This window comes from Photinus pyralis, unplaced genomic scaffold (assembly GCF_008802855.1).
Source record: "Photinus pyralis isolate 1611_PpyrPB1 unplaced genomic scaffold, Ppyr1.3 Ppyr1.4_LG5, whole genome shotgun sequence".
NCBI lineage: Eukaryota > Metazoa > Arthropoda > Insecta > Coleoptera > Lampyridae > Photinus > Photinus pyralis.
Genome location: NW_022170596.1, coordinates 31,685,246 through 31,712,159, shown reverse-complemented (window position 1 = coordinate 31,712,159; position 26,914 = coordinate 31,685,246). Strand labels below are relative to the sequence as shown.

At 35.8% G+C, this 26,914-nt stretch overlaps 4 protein-coding genes across 5 annotated transcripts in view; 1 reads left to right on the top strand and 3 right to left on the bottom strand.

The window, feature by feature from the left end:
• Positions 1-294: 294 nt before the first annotated feature.
• Positions 295-1,838, bottom strand: LOC116171979 (cathepsin L1-like). The gene is made up of 5 exons (XM_031489058.1): positions 1,691-1,838; positions 1,509-1,637; positions 1,124-1,453; positions 828-1,071; positions 295-785 (listed from the first exon to the last, which is right to left on the bottom strand). Exons 1-5 carry the CDS (start codon positions 1,694-1,696, stop codon positions 469-471), a joined length of 1,026 nt encoding a protein of 341 aa, XP_031344918.1. The 5' UTR covers positions 1,697-1,838; the 3' UTR covers positions 295-468.
• Positions 1,839-7,008: 5,170 nt separating this feature from the next.
• Positions 7,009-9,756, bottom strand: LOC116170097 (cathepsin L1-like). The gene is made up of 5 exons (XM_031486288.1): positions 9,603-9,756; positions 8,164-8,502; positions 7,763-8,113; positions 7,470-7,713; positions 7,009-7,424 (listed from the first exon to the last, which is right to left on the bottom strand). Exons 1-5 carry the CDS (start codon positions 9,603-9,605, stop codon positions 7,093-7,095), a joined length of 1,269 nt encoding a protein of 422 aa, XP_031342148.1. The 5' UTR covers positions 9,606-9,756; the 3' UTR covers positions 7,009-7,092.
• Positions 9,757-15,203: 5,447 nt separating this feature from the next.
• Positions 15,204-16,191, top strand: LOC116171132 (trafficking protein particle complex subunit 5). Its single transcript, XM_031487821.1, has 4 exons — positions 15,204-15,475; positions 15,525-15,651; positions 15,696-15,878; positions 15,928-16,191. The coding sequence occupies exons 1-4, from the start codon at positions 15,321-15,323 to the stop codon at positions 16,024-16,026; spliced, it is 564 nt and encodes a 187-aa protein (XP_031343681.1). The 5' UTR covers positions 15,204-15,320; the 3' UTR covers positions 16,027-16,191.
• Positions 16,192-22,695: 6,504 nt separating this feature from the next.
• The window catches only part of LOC116171269 (potassium channel subfamily K member 1-like), a 58,232-nt gene continuing 54,013 nt past the window's right edge, over positions 22,696-26,914 (bottom strand). For both annotated transcript variants that reach the window (XM_031488007.1, XM_031488006.1), the window contains exons 4-5: positions 23,786-23,974; positions 22,696-23,728 (exon numbers count right to left, since the gene is read on the bottom strand). In XM_031488007.1, the coding sequence (XP_031343867.1) occupies positions 23,448-23,728; positions 23,786-23,974 (470 nt within the window). In that variant the 3' untranslated portion in view covers positions 22,696-23,447. The remainder of the gene's footprint in view (positions 23,729-23,785; positions 23,975-26,914) is intronic.

Sequence of the window (26,914 nt, the reverse complement as noted above, 5' to 3'; positions counted from 1 at the left end):
CAGAGTTTACAACTCTATCGTATAACTAAAAGACCATCATCTTTTATTTCCGTTTTTCCAGCTTGGAACGTGGAAAATTGAAAAACAATACATAGGAATGTACAACATTTTTCCGACAGAGTTTCATTCTAAAATAAATGCAGTAAGAAAAATCCGTCAGTTTGTCCCTAGGCTACACTCTGCTGCATGCTCATCTTCCAAGAAGAAGTAAATATGTTTACAAAGTAAACTTCTTTAAATCAGGAAAATGTTCCATTACTTTTTAAGGACTTTGTCGCTATCGCTCTAGGATAATTTCGTAAATATTTTTGTTTATTTTATTAGTCATTCTATAAAAACAAAGCAAAATGTAAACAAATCTCGTGAACCATAAATTATTCTGAATTTAGCCTATTTACATATTAAAGTACCTTATTATAATTAACTATCACATATTTGGTTAAATTGGATTGTGACATGTGTTTCGCTTTATACCACGGGATATAATGCGTAAGTTGCAATTCCACATTGGTTGCTCACATTTCGACTTATTTTCGCGTACCCATTCTCTCCCCACTGTACACCATATGAATTTTTGATGATCCAATAGTCCGGTGTATATCCAACGATTAGTACCGCATGGTTTAGTCGGTCAATTGAGTTACCGCATTTTGGTTCGTAGTAAATTCCACTTCCATAAAATTGAAACGATTCGGCGCTTGCATCCATTCCTGCAACAACGGGACCTTTTGTCGCAACCGCTTCCTGTAGACCTTTTTCGTCACCTTCGTCGAGTACAACGTAATCTGGAAAAATGTGCTAGTAATGTTCTTGGACGCATCACATACCTCTAACTCTCGTTACACTTTCATCTGTTCGAAATTTACATTCGCCTTCTTTTTCGGTATATGGATAAACTTCGTCTGAATTAATGCCATTATCCTTAACGTAATCAAAAGATGGATCAACCGCGCCATGTTGACACCCAGAATTATCGTATGGTTCAACCTTGGAACAGTCGACAATATTTTGTGGGCTGATGGCTTGTAAGCTGCCACTCTTAAGAAAATAGTGACTCTCAATAGCGGCCACCTATAACGATTTGGTATACGTTCGTTAGTATTTGATTGATTTTTTAACTTACACTAGCAAATGCATAACAAGACGCACATTGAGCTTGATACCTTGCGGGTGTTACCGCACCCTTTTCACGCCAATCCAGACTCTCTGGAATTGTGGGATTCATTCCCGCCACAAAGCCTCTTCCTTTTGTTTTAGACCTATCGATAGGTCTAAAACCGTTCAAGTACCTATTAAATTCCTCCAGCAGTAAGTCGGCCAAGTGATTTATTTTCATCGTGAACGGCGCAGACCCTGCCTTTTCAAAATCTAAAAGTTTCTGATGGTTGTTTGAAAATATTTCCAAGCGTTTTCTTTCTTCTTCGGGACTACCATAACCTTTGTTAAAGTTACTCTGCAATTAAGTTAATAATAATAACGTGTAGGTATATCGAGTGATGTGCGTTCACCTTGAATTCGCCAAATTGCTGCGTAAACAAACTGATGGGGTTTAATAGTTTTGGTATTTTTGATAGAGGGTCTGTACGCTGCAACTCGCACATCCCCAATGTCATTAGTAAGCAAGCAAAACTGAAAAGCTGAAACAATTACTGTTCGGTGTAGTTACGTTTAACTGCTAATAATTTATTACCTTCATATTAGGAATTCACATCACTATCTTGTTTAAATAATGTGTTGGTGTTTTGTACCTTTTATATACCCTCTAAGTTGACCTTGTGTGGTCATTGGAAAATTATTATTGCGCTCTTCCTCTCTTCCTGTTTTACGGACAATTAAGATACGAATGTGTTTATTATGTTACATTAAGTGATTCATATTTGACTAAAATTAGGAAATATAGGTATAGCTCGCCACATTATGTTGCAGTAATCACAGTGCCACCTCTAGGAAGTTAATGAATAAGGTCTCCTTTTTTCTGCGTCCCAGAACACAGTCGGCCATAACATTTCTTGCTGGTGGTAAAGTTTTGAATTTTTTCTTGCTCGCTACGCTCGGATTTTAACCTGACATCTACGGCTGTTATGCTAGCCTTAACATACCTAGGTATGTTAATAGCTATTATTTTATAGCATATGTTAAATTGAAATTTTAATAGGTTTGAATGAGTAGGCTAAGCCGTTCTTTAACCGTAATGATAGATAAAGGTGAAACAGATGATTGTGCATTTTAATGACATCTGTCATTCTTATTTCAAATGTACGATATAAAATGACGTTTAGAACATATGACAATTCTGTTTCTATGGAAAAAAAATCTCTAAATTGAATTCAGAATTGTCAGAAGCTTTACAATGATTTATATGCCTTCTGCTATAAAATAAAGTGTTGTATTATACACGACGATAAAGGGAAACTAACCATCTCGTGAATTAACATCTTTCACTCAATGGTTAAAATATCCCTTTATCGTCTTGTATAATTAAATAACTAGTAATTGGTTATTCGCGAAAAACTCTAAAAGTATGCATTTTATTAAAAAAAACTGGAGTGTTCTGCCACATAATTCTAGCTTAAAAAAACAAAGAAAATTGTTTTAAAATAATAGCTGTATGACCAATACGAACCGAGTTGTGGCTTGTTAAAGGTTAGTTCGAGGGTTGGCTCTTGTTCATCAAACGCTAAATTAGAGTTTCACAGTCAAATAATGGCAAAACTATGTATTTTTTGAGAGAAACTTGTAGAATATTCTTGAAAGTATTTAAAAAAAAACCTTTCTTCTTTTTTTTAAAAACAAATTTTTGCATAAAAATTAAGTGAGTTACGATGAAAATAAGGTATGAGTACTTTTTTTCAGCGAAACAATCAGCGCAAGCAACCCCCTAATGACCACCCTAATTAAAATTAGTCCTCCCCCTTTTTCAATTTTCTCTAATACTATCAACCACGACGAGGGTCATTCAATAATTAACGAGGCAAAATATTATTGCTCGAAAATGGTTTATTCAATCAGTGCAACATTTTCGTTACTTTTCAACATAGTTGCCAGCAACACTATGCCCTTGTCCCTCTTTCTGCTAATTTGTAAATGCTCTTTGCATAAAATTGTTTGGGTTGATCTCGTAGCTACTATTTCACCTGATTTTTGACCTCCATTGGATTGAAAATGTTTCCCTCGTAGACTCTCTTTAAGGGGTCCAAACAGATGGAAGTCTGACGAGGCGAGGTCGAGGCTGTAGGGGTGAGCCCGTGGCATTTCGTTCGAATGGCAGGTTTTACCTTCTTTTCCTATGCCACTGTATTACTGGCTGTTGATTGTTCTTTGGCCTTCAAGAAAATCACAATAAATTGGGCCAAGAAAATCCCAGAGTACTGTAAACATGACTTTACCGGCCGATGGCTGGCTCCGTCATAGTCAATTCTTTTGAAAAAAAACTTCTGTCGAATATCGATTTTTCAACTGTTGACTGATTTAAAGCCGGGTTTCTTTGTCAGCATCCGTGAGTTGTCTGGGCCCCCATCTCGCACAGGTTTTCTTGTAGCAATCTCAGAAACAAGTATTCTGTGTAAATAAAACAAATGAATTATTATTACCTGTCATTAAAATTAAAGTGGCATCTAAAACAATCCGTTTTACACAGAATACTTGTTTCTGTGGTTGGTATGTGAAATTTTGCATGTGGACATATTTTCATATTCTAAACAGCTTTTCTTAATATCAGTTTGCCGTATTATTGACCGAAATGGCAATCGCACTTCAACATAAAATTTTTTTTTTTTCAATTGTCACGGCAATCTTGAATTTCAAGAAGAAAAAAAGTGCTTGAAACATCAAAACAAGATCATATATACGCATAGTTAATAAGTTAATCCGAGGCCGCACGGTATATTGTTGTGGCCCCACGTTAGGCGCCAAAAATTATGGCTATGCGTAATGGCATTGACTAATATATTAGTCAGTGGTAATGGTATACGGTCAAAAATACCACCCAAACAGACACGTACCTAGCTAGCTCAAATTACAACCTTAGTTTCGTTGTATTTTTAAATTTCTCTCAGGGCACGACTGGGTTATAACAAAAACAATCCCAACATTGATTTAAAATTATTATAAATTGAAAGTTACGAAGGCGTCAATCAAATCCGTAAATTCTAATGAAATCGCTACTCAAATTTTGAATTGGAAATCGCATTCGCAATTAGAAAAATCTGACAGAAAAATAAAACTCTACTTGGATTCCAAATTGGGATTCAAATTGACACATAATTGATTAATAGAAATCAGAACACACATTATGAGAATAAAAAGTAATACAAAAAACAAAATCTGTAAAAAAAAATGAAAGGCTAACAGGGCCTTTTTGAGCAATACACCCCGTTTGGAAAACGGACAAATCGAAAAAAAAAATTCAAGAGATCTCAAGAAAAATAAACATTCACAGTTTAGTTATAGCTCGAGTTATAGTATCCAAAATTCACATTTGTTTTAACACCTAATTTTGATAATGCAATAACTTGTTTGATGAGGTTAACAAGCATTTTAATTAAACAACACTGTAATAACTTGCCAATAACTTTGTCTTCTCTACTGCGGAACCGCATGCATAACAACTTCAGGCGCAAGACCATAAACTTCTTTATTTAGCAAAACTACCCGTCAAATTTAGCGCAACGGTGTTCTCAGTTCGTACCCCTTTCTCTCTCACTTAACTTCCTCTGTATAGTTTAATCCGGTTTAATCATTGTTCTCTAGATTTTTCCCTGGGCCGCTTGTGCTCTTCCTCTTTGCTCAGTTCCTGTGCCACTGCAATCTTCACTCTTGCAGCATTTTCCCACCATTTCTTCCCGAGCTCGGATTCGAACATCCGACCTTACTTGGTAGTTGCAGAGTTTCTAACTTATTAGACCCAACTTTTCAAAGGGATTTGTAAGAATCTCGGATGGATTTGTGCAAAAAGCAAAGTGAGCATATTACTCGAGATATTACTGTTTGGTGGCCAGGAGTTCAATAAATTAAATAAAATAACTGCTTGACATCAACGAGTTTCCTCCACGCAATCGGCGCATGTTTTTGTTGATGTTGCCAACAGAAACACTAGACTGCATCGTAGTCTCTCACACCCCTTTCTACTAATTTTACCAATATAGGTACTGTCACAGGGGCCATTCCCCTCATTACAATAAGGCGCACTTTTCCTTTCTCTCGCAAACTATCGATTCAATGTATTTCTCACAGTGACTCGAAATCATTAATGTGAAATATTAGTTACACTTGTTTGACACAGTACAAGATTTATTCATTTAACTCCACCACTGTTTTTTGCTGATTATTGGAATAGATTAATCTCCCATGCAACACAGTTCCGTATAAAAAGCTTTTATTGTAGACTAAAAACCTACGTATATAATACGCATAAACGGAGGATATTGCTACATTCTTGTAGGAATATTATGCGTTTATTATTTCTCATTGATATACCACAGATTTAAATATAGTATATTTAAATCTGTGGATATACGAATTATATGTGTACATATATTAAAGTGGTGTTATATACGTTTATCAAACGAATGCTAAAAAGGGTTATTTATATACGTATTATCAACGTAGAACGTGAACTCTTTGTAATAAATAAACATGAATAAAAATCTTATTTCAAACGTAGGTACAAAATTTGTGTAAGTAAACAAAAACGTATACCATACTACCAATACCGAATTTATCCTATCAAAGCGCTTTAAAACTGTTTTTTATACGTAAGTGTGTTTACTGGGAGCTGTTTTTTAAGTGAACATAGGGATAATCGCATTATCTGTTCCCTTTTTTTACCGGTTTATTCACTATACATATACAGGGTGGTGCCTAGCGCAACGCAACATATGGATTTCAATGGTAATTTCTTTATAGTAAATTACTAGCTCCCCAAATTATTTTAGAGCAGAAGTCTAAATACGTTTTTTTAGAGAAAAAAATACTGCATCTGTTCATACTTTTAGTTATAATTTTCCATTTTTCGAACCCGTAGAAATCGAGAAAATAAAAAATTACATTTATATAAATCAGTGATGCTTTGGAATCTTTTAACAAATTACAAGCGCATCGCATCTAGTTATCGTTGTTTGACGTCGAACGATTTTCATATTAAATTCTGTTTCAACTAACGGACGCAATAAAAGAAATCTTAGGGTAATGTTCTTTTAGAGAATGTATGCTGCATCTGCATCAGATACTATTTGTTTATCATTTTCCGAACCAGAGTACCTACATAAGTACATAATCGAAGAAAAAAACTGATTTGAAGAAGATTTGTTCTTAAACTTATATTCGGATTTTCCGCTACTGCAGTCAAAACGTTGAATGTATTGTCGTTTTCCTGATGGTTTTGACGGACATTTTGAACGTTATTTCACTTGCATTGCAGTTCTTTAACTAATTTATAAACAAGTATAAATTTACGTCAAAGGCAAATAATGAAACGTGATCGCTATTTTTTTAGGAAATTCCAAAGGCATATTTGATTTATTGTAAAATGAACCTTTTTATTTTGTCGATTTCTACGGTTTTGAAAAACGGAAAATTATAATTAATAGTATGAACAGATGCAGTATTTTTTTCTCTAAAAGAAACGTATTTAGAGTTTTGCTCTAAAATAATTAGGGGAGCTAGTAATTGACTACAAAGAAATTACCATTGAAATCCCTATGCTGCGTCGCGCTGGGCACCACCCGGTATATAAACCCTGGTATCTAAAACTAGAGTGTTTTTTATTCCAATTCTCACTACGTTAAATATTTCCTCTTTATAGGTATTTCCCTGGCATTTACTTCAAGTGTTGGTTCTGTGCAATGGTGATACGATGCCAATGTAGGCTTGTCTGGAAAATTGAGCAGAGAAGGAGAGTTAATGTCACGGACTAAACCAATGGTTATCGCATCCATTCTACTCACTTGATCATGAATTTGGATAATATTTTACACCTTTCGTATAAATTTGAACATACTAACTTCTGTGTTTGTTTGACTGTTCTTTTATTTATATATCGAGAATAACTCAAAGGTTTGTTGAATGAAACATTACTTAAATTATTGACAAATATTATACTAAAGGATAAGAAGCGAAAGACGCAATTCCGCAGTGATTATTTGCAAATTTTGCAATTTTCATATATCCTCCGATCCCCCATCCTGCTCCGTAGGAATTTTTAATCAACCAGTAATCTTGACCATTTGGTTCAGTTCCATAACCAACGACAAGTACGGCGTGGTTTAAAGTTTCCAAACCCGGTTGGCAAGAAGGTTCAAAGTAGACTCCGCTGGAATAGAACTGGAAAGAATCTGGACTCGCGTCAATTGCTACGCTTACTGGACCTAAATGTGCCACCGCCGATTCTAAAGAATTTTCGTCACCTTCATCGATAACCACGTGACCTACAACTCAAGTGTAACATTATCTTTCGTACCAGGTCTCCTTACCTGTTGCATGTGCTCCATATTTCTCGGGTGTGTATCTACATTCTAATCCGTCTTTACCTTCAAAAGGGTAGGCTGCCTCTGTAGCCACCCCTTTATTATCTTTGATATATTCGTATGATTTATCCATTACTCCTCCCACACACCCGTTATTCGAATAGGGAGTGCTGCAGTCTATAATATTTTGCACACTGAGGTCTAATAGTTGACCAGTTTTTCGAAAATGTTGACCTTCCAAAGCGCCCGCCTACACATAGGTAAATGTATAGGTAGAATTAATACATATTCATAATTACCGATGCAAACGCGTAGCATGCTCCACACTTCCCTTGACTTTTTACGCTTGAGACCGCTCCAAATTCACTCCAATCTACACGAATCGGTGTTTCAGCGTTTTCACTTCTGATGAAAGCCGAAGGAACGCTCCCTGCAGACCTTCCGCGTGCGTCCGTTCTGTTAAATCCGTTCAACTGGTGGTTGAATTCGTGGTGAAGCATGTCTGCATATTCGTTCAGTTTTTTTACGAAGCTGTGGTAACCAAATCCGTAGGCTTGATTAAATTTCGCCACTTTGTTGCGATTTTCTATGAAAATTTCTTTACGTTGCCTGTCTTCGGTGAGAGTTGAGTAATTTTTTTGAAAAGTTTTCTAAAATTTTCACGTTTCGATTTGCATCTCAACCTAAGGACGGTACTTACCTTGAAATTGCTCCACTCCAGTTCTAATATGTCGTCTGTGCTTAATGAAGTTATAATCTGAACTTTCGATTTTACTGCAGGTGCTTGAATACGAATTGTCTTTTGTGGTATCGCTGAAAAGCTTTGTTGCGGGCCAAAGGCATCTGTTTGGAAGTAATTTTGCGGAGAGGTTAGAAGTCTTGGTACCGCTGTTAAAAGAGGTATCCTCCTTGTCTCGGTTCGTACTACATCAAAATTTGTCGGTGTTTGACGAGTATGTATCGTTTTTGTGTCATTTTTTTCACTTGTAATATTCTTGAAGTACAATACTACAACGAAGATTCTCAACGCTTGTAGAAACTAAAATCGAAAGAATTATGTTAATAAATTTCGCCTACTGTTAAATTATGCTGTTTATTTTTTTTATTTAGTTAAGTATTTAGATGTATTCTATCTCGTATTCTATAAACATTTACCCAACACTTTGGCATAATAATGTCTAAGGATCATAATTGTTTTACGAAGCATCTAAGCCATGGGTCGCCAACCTTTTCAGCAGACAGGTCACATATCAAAAGTTTTTCCCCCGCGCCACACAACTTTTTTTTGTTAATTGAAGTAAACAGATTTTAGCTACGTACTTAAATAAAATCCAAACTCCTCGTCACCACCACAATTAAAAAAAAATATTGCAGTGACTAGGAGTTTTGATTCTATATAATTCATTTGCAACCACATAAGAGATTGATTTATTTGAAGTATTTAGTTACAGACTCCCTTTTAATAAAATTTTTTTTAGTAAAAAACAACTATGCAACGGACACTAATATAATAATTAATTCCTTCAATTCTCACAGACTCTTTCAATCGAAAATGAAATCATAAGCGTCCCATGACATCGTTAATTTGAGAGACTGAATATTATCTATTTTAAACGTTTTACATTAGTAGCACCATTAACCGATAGATGGGAATGCTGTCCCTTCATTAAAAATGTTAATTTTTATGTACCTAGTTACAGAACTCGCACAAAGATAGAGAATCTGCCATTTTCCTACCAACACTTTCTAGAAAATGTACAGAAAACTCACGGCTGTTGCCATAGCTTCACGTGCCACAAGGCGAGCCGCAAGCGATCTGCGGGCCGCGTGTTGGCCACACATGATCTACTAGGCTTTATTTATACTCATTAATTATATTTATCGATTTTTATTGTAAATTGGATGGTAGTAAATATCTTTACTTTTCCACTCTTGACTAATTCGATATTTAAATCTAAAAGGTCCATTTGTACTAAAGATGTGTTTTCCACATACAATTTTGCACCAAGTAAAAAACCGTTTCCATTTAAATATATTATGCAAATTTTTATTGGGTAACAAAAAATACATTTGATTTATTGTCGTTTACTTTTATGGCCCAATTTAATTTAAACATTTTTTAAAATACATCGTACTCACCATGGTAAATTGTACATCGACCGGCAAACTGATTTTAACTGAAGATTTCTCATCTCCAGTCCAGTCCCCTCTTGATCACATTTTCTTTAAATGTTAATTCATTGATGTGTGGAATCCACGCAATAAATTATTTTTTATAGTGGTCACCAATTTTAATTTATTATATTAATTTTTCCGTTTTAACGTTATTGTTGAGAATTGTTTTTTTACGCCTCCACGAAAAGGATATGGATTTTAAATATTGGGACAAAATGTACATAGCACATTAATTTAATTAGTAATAATTACATAACATATAAATGTTGCAACGGCTATTAATATTACGAATCTGCACAACTTTCACTCATGGTACCTACATCTTTGTTTAATCGAAGTTGGGAAGTAAACCTTGATATTGAAACATCAACAATACAATCTGAATGTTTTGCTCTACATTTTGAAAAATTATCAAGAGCACTTACTTTCAAAATTAATCTTAGATTCTAGTGATGTACATTATCAGTATGAGTTATTTTTACGAGGTATAACATGCACATTATTAGCAACATAATAAAATACGCACATTCTATGGGCAGAAAAAATGCGCTTTTAGGAAGCTACGAACATTCAATATTTTGAACCCCATGGCCGCCGAATAAAAAATTACAAAAAAACAAAAGCGTCAATCTTCGATCCTCTATATCGAGGTCAGCATAATATAGACTTATAAGTACCATTACCATCAAATATTAAGGAGTCTTCTTTACCTAAGCGCAACTTTTTTACATTACAGTGTATAGATGATTATAGCAAAGAGTACCCAATTACTCTTTGATTATAGTTGCAAGAGACAAGATGATACTACGCGATTAAAAAATGAATTGCTGTCGAGTCACCCTTGGAATTTTTGTTTCCATGGGAACTCGTACTTAACTTGAACTTCCAAAGGCGACTCGACAGCAACTGTTATGTACTTATGGCGGCCAGTATACAGGGTGTGCCCTGCGCGACGCAGCATAGCGATTTCAATGGTAAATTCTTTATAGTCAATTACTAGCTCCCCTAATTATTTTAGAGCAAAAGTCTAAATATGTTTTTTTTTTAGAGAAAAAATACTGCATCTGCTGAAGCCACCGTAATATAGTGGCTTCGATCTGCTCCTACCGGTCATACTACTAGTTATAATTTTCCCTTTTTCAAAACCGTAGAAATCGGCAAAATTTTTAAAATATTAATTATGTCCTTTTGTTTGTTTCAGTTTGACTCAAGTCTGCAACGGTATGATGCATTAAAGGCAACTTCGCGTGAATACTTCAAGCCAACATTTAAGACTGTTAGATTTGGCCTCCTTGGGGTTGTCATACCAATGTTTGTATTTGGTTATGCGATTAAGAGAGATCGTGATTATAAAGAGTGTCTCTACCGTACAGGTCAGGTGGCGTACAAGGACAGGAGATTTAAGTTCATCTAAGTTTGTATACTGACCTGTAGTAAAAATTATCATAGCGCTGTTGATAGTATAAAATTTATTAATTATTTAGTTTTATTTCTTCTAAATAAGTAAATAATCCCTTCAAATAATAAGTATTGCATAGAAATGGATAGCACATCGCTAAATATACAAGGAAGCTTAACAATGGTGAATCAAGCTATTAGATCACGGTGCATTCACGCATGTGTGAACAACGATGGCAGATTTTTCCTTGTAGATTAGCACTTCGTCGCAAATGTCGTTTGATTGCTGCTGTTCATAGAAGCAAAAAGTCCGCCGCTTTCGATTATTATGGCACGGATTCTAACCCCTCGAGTGCGGACTTTTTTCAACAATAGATCGCGGCAAAAAAAAGGAAGCGAAGAATTGTGAGAGAGAAAGAAGTGTAGTCACATCCAAGATTTCAATTCGATCCGATCCGATGAATGTTTCTATGTAAAAGTAAAAGATATGTTTACTGTGGCCTGTGGTGTAGTGCACAAAATAAAAACGCGCCTGTAAAATATCATCCTGGTATTTACTTTGGTTTTTCAGTAATTAATTGTTGAACAATCCCAAATTTCAGAGAAGCTCTATAGTCTGTATCTCTGAAAGGAGAAATATTCGATACGATAGCATTGAATTTATAATAGTTATAAACAGGGGTGGATGGGGAACCATAAACCAGTCCGTGAAATATACTTGACTATCGGTCCACTTAGCGGGTGGGGGAGGGGGTACTCAATGCGCCCTAATTTCAAACATTTATGCTTTTTCTAACACTGATTGTTGATAATTATTTCCCAACAACATAAATGCTTCTAGATTATTGTTGCACAATCTGTTCGCCTTAATCGGAATTATACATTTCAGAATTGCGAAAGAATAAGAATCAATTAATTAATGTACAGGTCTTAAAATGGATTAATTTATAACAGTAATTATAAGCGCGAACTATTTCTTCGGCGTTGAAATTGGAACTGATGATTGAAACGCAATTTGATTTGCTTATATATAGCAAACGCCGTTTTCTGGAGGCTCCCGAGTATTCTAGAATGTTCTCTAACAAACAAGTCTTCGCTCTTTATCGCCGATTCTTTTTCTTTCATGGCGCCTCGGAATTTCTGGAATATTCGCTATAATGTTTCCTGATATAAATTCTACTGGTAATCGCACTATAACAGTTTTGACAACTACCTACAAACGACATTATTAGAGTAATCATCAGAATCATCTACATTTTCTTGTTTTGTGTCAAAGGTAGCTTTTATTCTCACTTGAGCCGGCTGGCAGCAAATGCGGATCTGTAGAAAAACGCTTGGAGGAAGACAAGGAGTGCTACCGGCGTCGTGTAATTAACAAGTTACTACATGATGCGGTTGGCGACGTCTGGGAGCCATCCCGAAGCGTGTTGTGGCGTGGCGATTTTTCCTTCTTCTACAGCTTTGGTGCCCCTAAAATTGAGTACTATTTTGTGGAGGGTTTTTAGCAAAATCCACCTAAATACGAATTGCGGTTGAACGGGACATCGGAGGTGGGTACCGACAAAGAGAATGTGGTAGCCTTCAACAAGATCTTATTGATGGACACGAGGACTTTGATAGTTTTTTATTTGCACCGTCACCTTCGAATATTAATTAAATTAATTCCTTGCAAGTGGCGGCTCTATCCCTGTTTTGTGTTTTCATTTGAGTGATGCTGCCAGCCGCAAAGCGCTCATGGATCTTACCGACCCACCGGGAAAGTTGACCCCATCCACCCCTGGTTATAAATTCAATCATGCATTCATACGATACTAACAATACGAGACGAGTTCAAATCGACTATTCTATAGCATATTCATGAATCCTGTTATGCCCATATACAGATTCGATGGTCGCCTGTCAATAAAGACTTGAGATGCCCCAACCTTAGCAACGTCCTGTGAATAGTCGATACGAAACACCCTATACATCATGTTAGTTACACAAGCTGCCAACAGAAAAGGGAAAGAGAACGAAGAGGAAACGGATGGAATTTCTTGGAAGACCACATGTGAATACAATTTCAGACACCTGCAGTCGACTTTTTTCTTAGAAATGCGTGAAATGCAGGGAATGGGCGATTTTGGGGTGGTTTTATTAGCAGATCAAATTACCGCGTGGCTTGGGTTGGTCAAATTAATAGGATTTAACATGTGTGTTCATGGTCTTTGTCTTGTAACCGGCTGAAGTGTAAAGTACGGCTTGTCTTGAAATATATTGTGATACCTTAATCATTGCTGTGTGCTTTTGCTTTGTTATATCAGGTGAGGTATTTGCGTTATTCAATCAATCTATAAATGTGTGTAACTTGAATGCAGATTGTAACCCTTTACTTATGTACTTACTGAATTCAATCACTTGTACCTTTAATGTGTAACCTTTGTTGATATTGGCAATCATGTTTCATTGTCGGTAGGGCTGTATCTGTGCTGTACATACTTGCATGTGTACATATTTAATTTGTGTATTGTGCTTTTGGGTCACTCTCGATTATGTCATTGCATTTCATTAGATTTGCTTATTTGGGACTGTGAGTAATCAAGGGGGAAGTGTGCTTGTTTAGAGGGGATCGAGCTATTCAAGTTTATACGGCCTTTGTGAACCTAACACTAACATTTTCACTCGTTCCGAACCCAACAACTTTAGCCCAGGCCTACAGGGTCTCCACTGGACCTGGGTACTCCTCCCGCCCGGCGAGGTATATTTGACATCTCTTAGTTTTGTCCGATTTATGTGTTGTAATACCTGGAGAATGGTTCGATCCCATTTTGGTTACTCATAGCGTGTTTGTAGTAGTTACCCCGGTTTCCAGAGAGCTCAAAAGTGCTGTACATTAGATGTTGTTCATTAGGACTACTCCGAATTAGGTTTTCCTAATTCAAATGCCGGAGTAGGATAGAACCACTTAAGACCCTCTGTAGGGGCACCGTTTTGGTATTAGCTTCAATATAAACTTAATCAGCTATTGCTTTTGTTGTTCCTTACCCATAATACGCCCTCAGTGCCTGCTGAGAACCCAGTTATTACACAACGTACCTACATGACGATCACGATCTTAGTGCACTCGGACGGAGTGGCCCCCGAGTGACGGATTCTCGCGGGAAACTTAAGCGAGAATATTCAAATAGGCAGCCATGTTAGTTTGGCATTCCCAATACTACAGAACATGGTCAAATATTCCGGTGTGACTTGAAGTTGGCGTTAGCCCACCAAGATAGTAGGAGGCTAATAGCGTTTTCGATTGGCAAAACTCGTAGTGCACGAGTGTTGCACGAGAAATTGAAAAAATTCATGTGAAAATTGCTCTCAATGGAACATAAATGTTTGTTGTCGTTTGTCCATAACCTCATTTAGATTTCGGTAATCGACAAATCTCTATTCTAAAAAATGACTGAAACGATTTCAGTATATTTATGATAAACGATGAGGAATATAAATTTGAAATTCCTGTAAAAGACCAATTTTTGGCGTTCAGTTTAATGAGTAAGTGCAACTTTTTGTAAAATAGAAGTTATGGCTAGTTCATAATCTTCGCTAGCGCTAGATGACGACAAAAAACTCTCCAATGGAAGAAACAAATTCAAATTGTCGCACATTTTTGTTTTGAAAATTAGCTCCACGAGATCTCGGACCTCGTGCGTCGAAATTTGCACTGAGTGCGTAATTGTTGCATCACACAGAAAATTGCCCTAAAATTACCAATGGAACGTAAAAATTGCACTCGTGCAGCACGAGTTTTGCCAATCGAAAACGCTGTAAGATCATCACAGACTTCTACAAAGAAGTTCTCAAAAGACTCAATCACAAGAGTTACCCGAGCCCGACCAGAGATCCGGTCGTCATGTCATGGAGACATGATAACGCGCCGAGTCACAACGCCTTTGTTGTTAAAAAGGGAGCTGAAAGGAAAGCTTTACTTTTGGAACAAACCCAGCTGTATAACGATATGAGAAACGAGCGACTTATAGGTCTTGATGGAGAACTCTTTTGACGACATGCTTTTAGTTGGAAGATTACTTGTAGCGGTAGTAAGCTTCGATCCTGCGCGAGAACACCTACATTTAAAATTCCCAAGTTCCATTTCTTGTTAACAACATGGCAACTGTGGGTATTTTCGAACTCACTTGTGACTAACTTCGTCCTACTTACTACTTAACAACATAACCTTAATTCAATTATCAAAAAATTAAAAGTGTAAATTTCTTTTTTTTAAATATAGGTAATGTAAACTAAATTTCCAAAAGAATGAGTTTAACAAATCGAAATCGGGTGAGCATATTAGATAAGCCGCTAAGTAGAGGAAAAGGGGAAATATCACTGAGTTGTTTTGCCTTATTATTCTCCGAAATTGTGCAGTATTGTCAAAACAAGTCGCATACAGTACCAGAACTTCAAACCAGGTGAGATAATAACATAACTAACAAGAAATATTGTTCCTCTCTTGTTTAGACTTCACGATTTAGGCAGAACTGTTGGTGTTAAACTTATTGATTTATATTTTGTACGAGAACGTAATGGAAAAAGGGAAATTAAATTGTTAAATATTCTTTTGTTTGTGAAATCTACGTTATGGAAGGTGAGTATTTAGTTTACATCTCAAAGTAAGCACTTCACTTTCAGTCACTGTTTGGACGTGAAGCTGATAAACTTGAACATTCTAATGATGATGAAAATACTTATTATTTAATGGAAAAAGACCCTCTTGTAAATAAGTTTATTTCTGTACCTAGAGATAAAGGTAGTCTTAATTGTGCTATTTTTATTGCTGGAATTGTTGAAGCGATTCTTACCGGAACTGGATTTGTATGACTTCTTTTTCTGAGGTACAAGTCTGATTTATATATCTTTTTAGCCTGCAAAGGTTACAGCACATTGGCATAAGGGAACAACCTATATGGTGAAGTTTGATGAGTCTGTCGTTGCTAGAGATAAGCAGTTGGAAGAGCGATAATGCGTAGTTATTCAATGTTTAACATTTATGTATCATTAATTAGAAAAGTATTTATTTACAGAAATATCATTCATGTAATTTAAATATAGCAGGTATTAAATGGGATACAATACAAAGAAATGCAGTCCAGTACAGACTACAGAGCTAGACTGGGTAAGTGGGAAACCTCGTAGAGTGGTTTCCTTACACTTAATTACGAGCTTAATTATATCCAGTCTCCAGAGCTCTTAGTAGTCTTTCTGCATAATTTTCCATTGTTATGAGAGAGCATAGATCAACAATAGTGATTTGTGTTAAGAATTAAAGTTTGCTATTAATTGTTAAGAGATTTGTACTACCAAAATAAATATTATTTCCAAAGTGTTTCATTTGTGAACTACATACTAAAAATGTTCTTTAGTACCTGTTGCCTATTTTTGTTGATTCCAATAAGTACTTAAATAACTCGGTGATATTATTACATTGCAATTTTAGAAGCTATCTAGTTAACTAATAAAGATAGTACATGGTAACTACATTCTTCCTGGTAGGCCATAATAGATATTTGTATACTTAGGCCGCGAAGTCATTGTTTGACGAAACCGAAAAGAAATTGGCGCCGAACAAAGGCAACTTTTTGAGGGTGTGATTGGAATGACGCGGTAGTAGTAAATGTGTTGCTTTTGTGCAATTGAGAATCTCAAGTAAAAAAAATGAATTATCCAAAATTAACCTACATTTCAAAGAGTATCGAAAGTGAACACCGAACTTTTTTTTACCATATGAGTGAAAAACAATGATAAAATGTGTTACAGCTTTTTTTGAGAGTAGTTGTATACCTAGGAACAATGTTGTGTTCTCTATTCTTCCGGATAAGCAATGGCAGATTCTTCATACGGATATGGGCCGCAGACGGACGCGGACATTGGACGCATTAGGTCGCGGACATTATATTAAGACATTAGGTAGACATTAGGTCGCAGACATTAGGTCGCAGACATTGGGATGCTGTGTCATGCAGTTACCTTCGCAGTTGCAGTAGGACCAATGTTACACTTATTTAATCGCATAGGACGTGCAAGTAACTGTGTCAATTATTATTGAACTTTTGTAACTGTACACTGCCAATGGTATCAATTTCAACAGGCTGTACCTATAGTCAGGAGCGGGACCGTGGACGTGACCCGGACGCGTCGCTCCTCGACGGAAGGGCGGCCGGGCGCCCCCGGCCGCTCGCGAAAATTTGGCGCGAGATTTTCGAGAAAAACGCGACTTTGATGGCTCCTTGCTTTATTTATTATTATAAAGGATTAAACTACGTACCTACGTTCTAATGCCCGCATCCCAATGTCTGCGTCGCAGTGTCTGCTACTATCTTGATTCGCGAAAATTTAGATCTTTGCGGCGTCTCAACCAAAGCGCGTTTATGAAGCAGAATATTCGTGTAGAACTTTGCGGCGTCTCAACCAGATAAAAAATGAAGGAAATGAACTGAATTTATAACATTTAATTGAACAAAAAAATTAACACTACATCTGAATACAAAAGGTGTTGAAAACCGACTCGCCGTATATGCGGGTAGGTAGCGAAAACCACCCGTCGAGGGAATGCAATCCCGCAGCAAAATCTCAATCCCGGTATTTGCGGGATTGGTAGATGTTAATCCCGCGGGATCCCGGTATTTGCGAGTTCCCTCAAAACTTTAAATAAATTGGCAAATAAGCAATTCTGTGCGGTTAACTTCTGTATTAAAATAAATCGCTAATTATCACAATATTTAACAAAAAAGTACCTTCAGCCTAACTTAGAACTCAAAAAAACCTCACCTGTAAAGCACAAAAAGGTGAACTTCTAAAGTGCCTCAAAAATCATAAAACATTTTTTATTATACCTGAATCACAATCTCCGTTTTAAACACTCAAATGCGTGCGAAAAAAGGCCTTTAAAACACACGTGCTTTAAAGTTGCTAAGTAACGATACTTCAAGTATGACTTTTGAAACTGTCATCTGAGTGAAATAAAAAATCTTCCTAAATCGCTTTCTGTAAATGCAGAACATTTCTTTGGCTTGTATGTACCTATCTTTTGGTTGAAGCTTTTACAAACGCGCGTAATTTAGGGTATGCTTCCAAATCTGTTTCACTTTTTAGTCCCAGCAATAAGTGAAGTTTTGAATGAATGCACCAAAAGATAGAAGATTTAAATACCTTTGATATTTCCTTCATATATGCCAGCATTATCGATGCATTTAAGACTTTATTCGTAAGTAGCTTCCTATTCATCCATGGAAACAACTTTTCATATATGCTTCATAATAGGCTTTACTGGATTGAGATTTTACACCTACCAACGTCTGTTTAGATTTTGCAACAAGCGATTTAATGGACGGTGTATTATCTTTTTCAACGGAAATCGTTTTATTCACAAAGACGACAATTTTTATAAGCAAACGTCAAGTGACATTTCCATGGCAATCGTGAAATTACGAACACCCAGCCCACTTAATTATAACGTATATAAAGTATAACGTCAATATGATTTCATTGAATTTCCTATTTTTAAATTATACTGCAGGTATAATAAAAAATACTATAAGATACACGTGTATAATTGGTCTTTAAAGCACTTGCAATGTTAAAGGCACTCCGCTTTGCGTCGTGCCCTTAAACTCGTTGCGCGTGCTTTAAAGACTTGATTATACACTTGTATCTTAATATAATACTATTTAACGAAAAAAATTTAACAATTATTTAAAAAATAACTTCTCCGTTATGCGTTTCATTAACAAAGTAAACAGTCGTCCCCTTGGTCAACAAATTCCTCAGTCCCGCAAGTCCCGCGGGATACCGCTCCATTTATGTGCGGGATTAATCCCGCAAAGATGCTGCGGATCCCGGTATTTCGGGATCCCACGATCCTGGTACTGCATTCCCTACACCCGTCCCTGGGTTTTAGAAAAACCGTTAAGTTTAGGTACTTATACTAAGAATTCTTAACGATAGTCCTTATTCAGATTGTATTATATTTAAAAAGGAAAATCACACTATAAAATAGCAAATCAGAAAACTTAAGTGCAGTGAATTGTTTCAATATGATAAACCTAAATTTGCTTCATATGTTTACCGCGTCTTAAATGTTTTCCATTCCTCCGATTTCAGAGTTCAAATTGCCGGGATAACCGAAGCCGGGAAGTAAATGGTCGCCGGGATGGCTTATCGCCGGGAAATCGGTGCCGGGATGGTGATCGCCGGGATGACCGTGGCCGCATTTCCTTTGTATTTTTTTCTCGCTTCCCTCGACATTCTTTCTCCACCGATCCCTCTAATACGTTTTTCAACATTCCATTATTCCCCTCAATACGTGGCCCATCCAGTTCCTTTTTCTAGTATTTCTTAGATAACAGTTATCGTATTTCTTGTCCTGCCCTTCTTAATAATTCTTCATTCCTAACCGTATCACTCCATTTTACTTTTAACAACCTCCTGCAGGTCCACGTCTCGAATGCTTCCAGTCTTTCCAATTCTCCTTTATTTAACCTTCGAGGACGCGCGCGGGCTAACACTCCGCAGTGTTTTTTTTTTAATCTGGGAATTTCCTTAATGTGAAGAGGGTGTTGTCGCGGTCAATGCTCCGGTGCAATATAGCTGGTCGTTTCAAAATACCCAAGCTTATTAGGAACATATTTGTAGAGTAGTGTACTTGTAAAATTGTTAGCGCATTTTTGGAAAAAAATACGCTATTATATTCGTTATGGCTGGCTGGCTGTCCGACTGAGATCTCAGCAATTACAATAGCTAGAGACTTCAAATTTTCACTAAAAGCTTTCTGATGTAGTGTAGATGTGCAGGCTCTAGTCTATTTTGAGTTAGATTACTCGTGAGATAATTTTTAACTTTGCTAATGAAATACTGATCTGCATTACCAAAAATGCACTTAGGTAACTAATGCAGACACTCACTGACATAGCAAACGTTAGTTAGAAAGAAGAGTAATTTTTGCAATCACTACGTTAAAAAATAAAGCATCGGGAGATGACTGTATTTTAGCGGAAATGATAAAGGAAGCGCCAGATTTAATCATTTCAAAACTATTAAGACACTTCTAACAACAGACCATACCTAAAAGCTGGAACAACGCTGTAATACCTACCTAGTAAAGCTATTTAAAAAAAGTGTACGCAAAATTAAAACATGTTTCAACACCCATTCGTGGGTGTTGCGACTGTAAATGCAGACGATGGAAACTCGGGTCTAATTCGCTTTCTTTTGCGGAACTGTTTTTGCTTGTTTCCGCAGAGATCCGCTCGTTACGAAAAATAGTGCTTATTCTAACTGGTTGCAGAAGTATAACTATTTCAAAACGAGTGGTTTGATTTGGTTGGAACTAGAGTCTAGCTAGAGTCTTCCGTTTCATCAGTACTTTATTCACTTTCCAACGCACAGTATACATTTTTCTTACGAAAGTATTAAAAATTTTTTGATAAACAAGGCGTGTAAAGGGAGTCCGTGGCGTATTTTCTTCAATTCATTATTATAGGGTGTAGAAAATGGTTTACTCACCAATATAGGTATTTCAATGCTAATTTCTTTATAACAAAATTTTTTCTTCCTTAAATAACTTAGAGCAAAGTCGTCAATAGGTTTCTTGTAGCTTGAAAAATTCTGCGTCTGCTCATGTCCTGATTTATTATTTTTCAATTAGGGAAACCGCAAAAAATAAATAAATTAGAATTTATTATTTATTTGCTTAAAATTTTTTGTTTCAATAATTTCACGGACAAACAGTCAAAAATGCGAAGGAAGTGGCCAAAGACAGAAGTGAATGGAAGAGTTTTGGGAATTAGAGCATAATTATGTTATTTTTGTTTCCTATTGTTAACCTAATAGTAAGTAGACAATATGTAAACAACCTGTAATCCCAACACCGAAAGGTATAAGGGAATTTCTCGATTATATATAATTTCACAGCCATCAGTGTTATTTTTACTAAATTGCTAATTTATAATTTCCTTAATTTCTTCGATTCCCCACAACAAAAAATTACAAATAGGCACCTGGATAGACGCAGAATTTTGCAATCTACAAAAAATTTGTTTACAAATCTACAAATATTTCCATCTAAAGAAATTACCACCTATGGTGCGTAAACCGTTTCTTCAGTATCTTAACAAAAAAATTCATTTTTTTACGCTTCCAGAAAACCATGCTTACACAGGGCCTTTCATGACGAGTGTTAGTTAGATCTTTTTCGGGAACCGGTAAAGACAAAGAGAATCTTATTCAACACATAAAAGTAACACTATTTTTCCGATTGAACGAAAATATTTGATCGCGACACGTCCGCTTCCACCGGAAGTCGACACTAACTCTGTTCTTATATTCTAAAAACTTTAAAATAATACATTAGATACCTACAATTACTAGTTTCTTAAAAAAAAGAAATATTTATATTTTTTCATTGCCATCAATAATCCTTTAACAAGACTGTTTGGTAACTTTTCCCACTGTATTTGAAGGTATAAATACAATGCTTTTACCCACAGATATTATCTTACATGAAGTTGAAATGATAGAAATTAGATTGAGCGCGTTCGTTCATTTACAAATACATCGAAAATTTAGGTAAATTTCTTAAATAGAATGTCTAATTTTCTAGCTATTTTTTTATTAGGAGTTTGAAGAAAAATTCTGCTTCTGTAAGGGCACGTTCCTATACCTAATCCTATACATTATATAGGTATGATTTATTTGCGCCACCTTCACAATTTGTTTTGTATAATAAATAAATAGATAGTGGTTTAGCATCTGTCTCACGTGCTGCTCAAAAATTATTTGGTGCACTAATGAATAATAATAGTGGTCTAGTTTTTGATATGGCACTCTTTTGTTTATACAAACATGTGTGTTTATTTTAATTTTGCAGATAATGATTATCACTATTTTGTAGAAAGCTAGTGACCTGGTCCCAGTTTATTAATTGTTGCAAAGAATTAAAGTTTGCTTGGAACAGAATGGAAGAACTTTTTAACAAATTTTAAACTAAAAAAATAATCATTTGTGAGTTACAGCTAAATAAATAATAGAAATCAGCTTTATGTCATTTAATACAATTTACTGCAGTAGTACTTAACAGTTTGACAACAAATATTTAAATGTTTACTATAGGTAAACATAATTAAAACCGAGCAATAGAATGCTGAGAACCATAATCAGCAACATTAAATTAAACACATTTTTGTCATGTCAAAAGGAAGACTATTTAAATAAATTATTTTCAACCGCCGTTTTTCTTCAAACTCAGGGATTGTAAAATTTCTTCAAAGGTGATCCTCTCTTATGCGAAATGCCAATGTTCGCCATTCTGTTACTGATTTAGTTAAGTGATCTTCAAACGGAGATTCTGAATATTAATAATAACTGTTGTGTATATTAGTGACCAAACATAGAGCAACGCCGTCCATAGTTTGGCAAATGTTCCTTACGTCATCTCGGATGTTTTGCTATTTTAAAGCGCAGCGGGTTCCCGTTACAACAGACTACTATGAATTTCTGTGCTAACAGGGTCACCTTTCAGCTTCAGGCACCAGGGGTTTTGAGATAAAATACAAGATGCCCTCTTTGTTACGCATTCCAAACGTATTTTGATTGGAATATCGATATGACGATCGAAACACAAAATTAAATGTGCACATTAGAGATACATTTTATTGGTCCACACAATTTGACATTTGTACATCTATTACATCTGCTAGGTATAGCTATATACGAAGAAGATATATTGATAGTAAAGGTTGAAAAAAATATATAATATACTTTTGGAAAATATACGTTATTTTTTGCTTAAATATATTACCTAGGTATTTGGTGAGGATTCAAAGCACCATAAACTCACATTAAGCACAACGTTTCTCTGGTAATGTTACAAAAAAGCTAAAAAAATTGAAAATATTTTCCTTTTATTTTTCACAAAGAGCACAAGACGATTGTTTTAAACAAATTATTACTTTCGAGAAACATGCGTATTGTTTTAAACCAAAAACGAACTCGTAAATACTGTGACTTTTCTAAAAATATTCCCTGAATTAGTAATTCTTCTTGCCAAGCATTGTTAATACTTTTATAGATAAGACGACAACTTAGGTCTACTGATGTTTGAGCACACTTTATTTTATAATTTTAAGTACAATAAATAAGTAAAAGTGATGTCATGTGGTTATGACACAGAAAATGGATAGCCATTTGATACTACCTACCTACCAACAATACTTGGGTAGTAACAAGAAACTTTACTATCGTAAATAATAATACATCCTATTTTCGAATTTGGACTTATTTGTGCATGTAATCAACGAAATATAAAATTACACAAATCTGAGATCAAAACGATAAACGTGTAATGAAACATTAGGTTATCGCAATTATGTGCAACAGATGTGTGCACACTTAAGGAAGCCTAAGCTCTTTAGGAGCGGATTCTTCAGGACTTGGACTGTCATCGCGACGTGAACGTACCCGAACAACGTGCCTGTGTGTATTTTCCTCTATTGTGGAATTATACAGACCTCCAGCTCCGTACTGTGACCCCGTGGACGATCCGGCTAAACGCACTTTTTCTGAATTGACATCGTTTGAAGTTGAAAATAACATCCCCAAATTTAACTGTGGAATGTCATAAAAGACGGCTAACGTTAACATCATAAACGTTATTCCGATAAATAGGTAGGCTGCAGAAGCATACAATTATTAGATAATTTATCATAGTACAGTTGAGGAGTACATACCAGCAGTCGCTATTTTGTATATTGGACGATTTGGTTGATCGAGAGAATCTCCGGGTATGTAATCTCCCAGTCCGATTGTTGTTAGAGAGATGAAACAATAATAGAATGAATCTAAGTAGTCCCACTCCGGTTCGCAGGTGGCAAAAATAGCTGCAGGGACTAGTAAGAAGAATATCAGGAAAAAGCACACTGCAAACAAAGAAAAATGATTATATTTATAATTTTAAGTACAATATACAAAATGTAAGAATATAATTACGCAACATCTAGTTACTAATACCTCGATATAGCCAAAATCTTGTGATTTTTGAATTTATAAGGTAACCAAATAAGTGTTTGTGATGTTTTATTATGTAGGTATTGTAGTATTGTACAACTAACAGCATAAGAAATAGAAAAGGATATTTGCGAAAGGATAATGAATAAGGTCACACTGGGTAGATGTTTATCACTTTAAGTTAATTGTCGAGTCAAGGTAAACGTTTCGGAATATAATAGTGGTGCTCAGACATACTAGACCTTCCTACTTCTATATATTATATTTAAAAGGGAAATGGAGCACGATATAAAATAAAGTTCAGAACATAATACAATATTGTTTAGATGCAAACGGCGAGAGAACCTAAACTTGCTATTTTGGACATGTAAATTAAATACCTACAGAAGTTTTATAATGATTTCTCTGACTTCTGCTATAAAATGAAAGTTAATTCACTCAATGGTTAAAACATCTCTTTATCGTTTATAGTCGTACTGCTACCTTTCTTATTATTGGAGCTACGGGGATGGCAAAGCTAGATAATATAAAACGTCTTTTCTAAGGAATACAATTATCAAATGCGATAACAATTTAGAATCAGCTTATCCAGATATTTAACAAACTACTATTTTTTTAATGGAATACCTAGCCATTACCTAGCATATTATATTACTACATATTTGGAAAGAAAATGAAGTTTTGGATACAAATCTTTTATTCGCCTATACCAAAAGGTTTCGAATTGCAGAAGATACATAAGCTGAATATGATCCACAGACTTCTTAATCTACGCATTAGGGAACGTTCACCACGCGAACAAGTCGAAGATTTCGCGATGCTTATTTAACAAGGCTCGTTCTTCTGAAACCTGAATCTTCCGCCACCGCTACTCGGACAGCGACCCCTACCGACAAGCCAGCCAAGATGCGACCAAAATGCGAATATTATCGTCATTGACCATAAAAAAGCCGACTGCCGGAAGTTGACGAATCGCACCCACCTGTCTGAATCTTCCGCGGAAACTAATGCGCCAAGTGGTACCTACTACAAGCCCTCGACTAATGCTCACAAACTGTTTTAGATGTGGCAATCCCGGCTCCATTTGGAGCAGCTGCCCCCCATACGGCACTAGCGCCCAAGCGCCTTCTGCATCGTCAATGATGACTTTTCATATGGTGAACTTTTCTCCCTTGCTTTCTACTGCTGCGGAACAAGAGCTATCTGTTACGAATCCCATTTCGACAGTCTTGACACGGATTCAAAACCCAGCATCGCCGGCGCCCAGTTATACAGAGTTTTAACGTCCCTTGGACTTGGGGAACCCTATGTCCTATAAGGAGAGACAATGACAATCAATCGATGGGAATGAATGTAATGTCAATGCAAAACAATTCCGCGGAACGATTGACCTTCAGTATAGTGTACCCCCCGGAAGGTGTTATCGCTGATACATTGTCCCGCCCTCCGCGTGAAGAAAATTCAGTTACCTACGTATTGTATACAGTGATATTTATTAAGAAGTGGTTATAGGAATTTATGTGCATTGTTTGCCCTATGTCCACTTTTACGAGACAAAATCTCTTCTGAAGGGCGGCTAATTTTATGCATCCAAAATGATTTTTTAAAATAAATAAACATCTGGCTGTCATATTAATTGATTTGAATATTGTTGCTTTGGCTTAACAGAACATAAATCTTTGCGCTCCTCGAACTCTTACCGGCACTATACCTACCAATTGACATATCAACTTTTTCTTCAGTTGAATACATCACACACGAAAGAAAATAAAAATACGGAAACCAAACAAACAGTACCTATTCAAATTAGTTAATGTGATAGCCAGATCTTTATTTGTTTTAAGAAATGGAAAAATATGACCGAAAGGGTCCAAGAAATCAAAATAATCTGAACAATCTAAACAATCCGGTAGCATACAGGATTGAAAGTAGTCCGCAGAATGTAAAGAAATTGGAAGAATTCGAAGAAATGGAACAATCCAGAGTAACAGAAGAATAGGAAAAATTGCATGAATTCGAAGAAACGATAGAATGCGAAAAATCATTAAAATACCACAAAATTTAAAAATGAAAATATAACGAATCATATGAATATGAGGAATGATCAGAAGATCCAGAATCGGAATAATTCAAAGACACAGAAGAGTATTAATAATAATCATAGGAATATGAACTTAAAAATCATGCGAATTCGAACAAACTGCTTACTCTGGAATATCTGAAAAACGAGGAAAAGAAAAAATCATATTTTGTGGTTTAATAAACCCAATTAATACAAACATAGATGTTGCTACATGTTGTGACAACCAACGATTTTGCTCTGGATTATTTTCGTATTAGCATTGCATAAAAACTATATTTTTATTCAATGAATCAATGGTATTAATTAGGGGGAGAGGGATAATATTTGGCCAGGACGTAACAAAGTATTGATCCTGTTCTGATTATATAAATCAATGAATCTTGTGTTTAAACTAGAGTAAGTATACGTAGAGGATATAAATATTAATATTATCAGTTGGACTTTCTAGTAGAGAATAGTACATGTAGTGAACTTTAGTGTAGTGATAAGTTAATTATTTGATTAAACAAACTTGTGAGTAATTCGGGCGTTTGCTTCACTTCTAAATAAACCGGGGCAGTACACTGAGGAAATTAAGTAATCAAAACAGTTTGCATTTTTGAGGTGGATATATGGCGAAAAATGTGGATATCAACACTGGTGTTGGATCGTATAGGGGCTATGCATTCCTAGGAAAATATAGTAGCTACCAATACAATGCTGGATACTGAATAAAGAACAGATGCACTTGAGTTGAGGTCTAACGGGGTTGAACAATAGGACATTGCGA

What these genes read in the sequence shown, in the direction of transcription:
- LOC116171979 (XM_031489058.1), bottom strand. An exon ending in AGCAATTTGGCGAATTCAAG is followed by an intron (nt 1,454 to 1,508) that starts GTGAACGCACAT and finishes ACTTAATTGCAG; the next exon opens with AGTAACTTTAACAAAGGTTA. An exon ending in CTTGTTATGCATTTGCTAGT is followed by an intron (nt 1,072 to 1,123) that starts GTAAGTTAAAAA and finishes AAATCGTTATAG; the next exon opens with GTGGCCGCTATTGAGAGTCA.
- LOC116170097 (XM_031486288.1), bottom strand. An exon ending in CATGCTACGCGTTTGCATCG is followed by an intron (nt 7,714 to 7,762) that starts GTAATTATGAAT and finishes ACCTATGTGTAG; the next exon opens with GCGGGCGCTTTGGAAGGTCA. An exon ending in ATATGGAGCACATGCAACAG is followed by an intron (nt 7,425 to 7,469) that starts GTAAGGAGACCT and finishes CTTGAGTTGTAG; the next exon opens with GTCACGTGGTTATCGATGAA.
- LOC116171132 (XM_031487821.1), top strand. Translation starts at nt 15,321, where the DNA reads ATGAGTTTAACAAATCGAAATCGGGTGAGCATATTAGATAAGCCGCTA. An exon ending in GTACCAGAACTTCAAACCAG is followed by an intron (nt 15,476 to 15,524) that starts GTGAGATAATAA and finishes TCTCTTGTTTAG; the next exon opens with ACTTCACGATTTAGGCAGAA. An exon ending in TGAAATCTACGTTATGGAAG is followed by an intron (nt 15,652 to 15,695) that starts GTGAGTATTTAG and finishes CTTCACTTTCAG; the next exon opens with TCACTGTTTGGACGTGAAGC.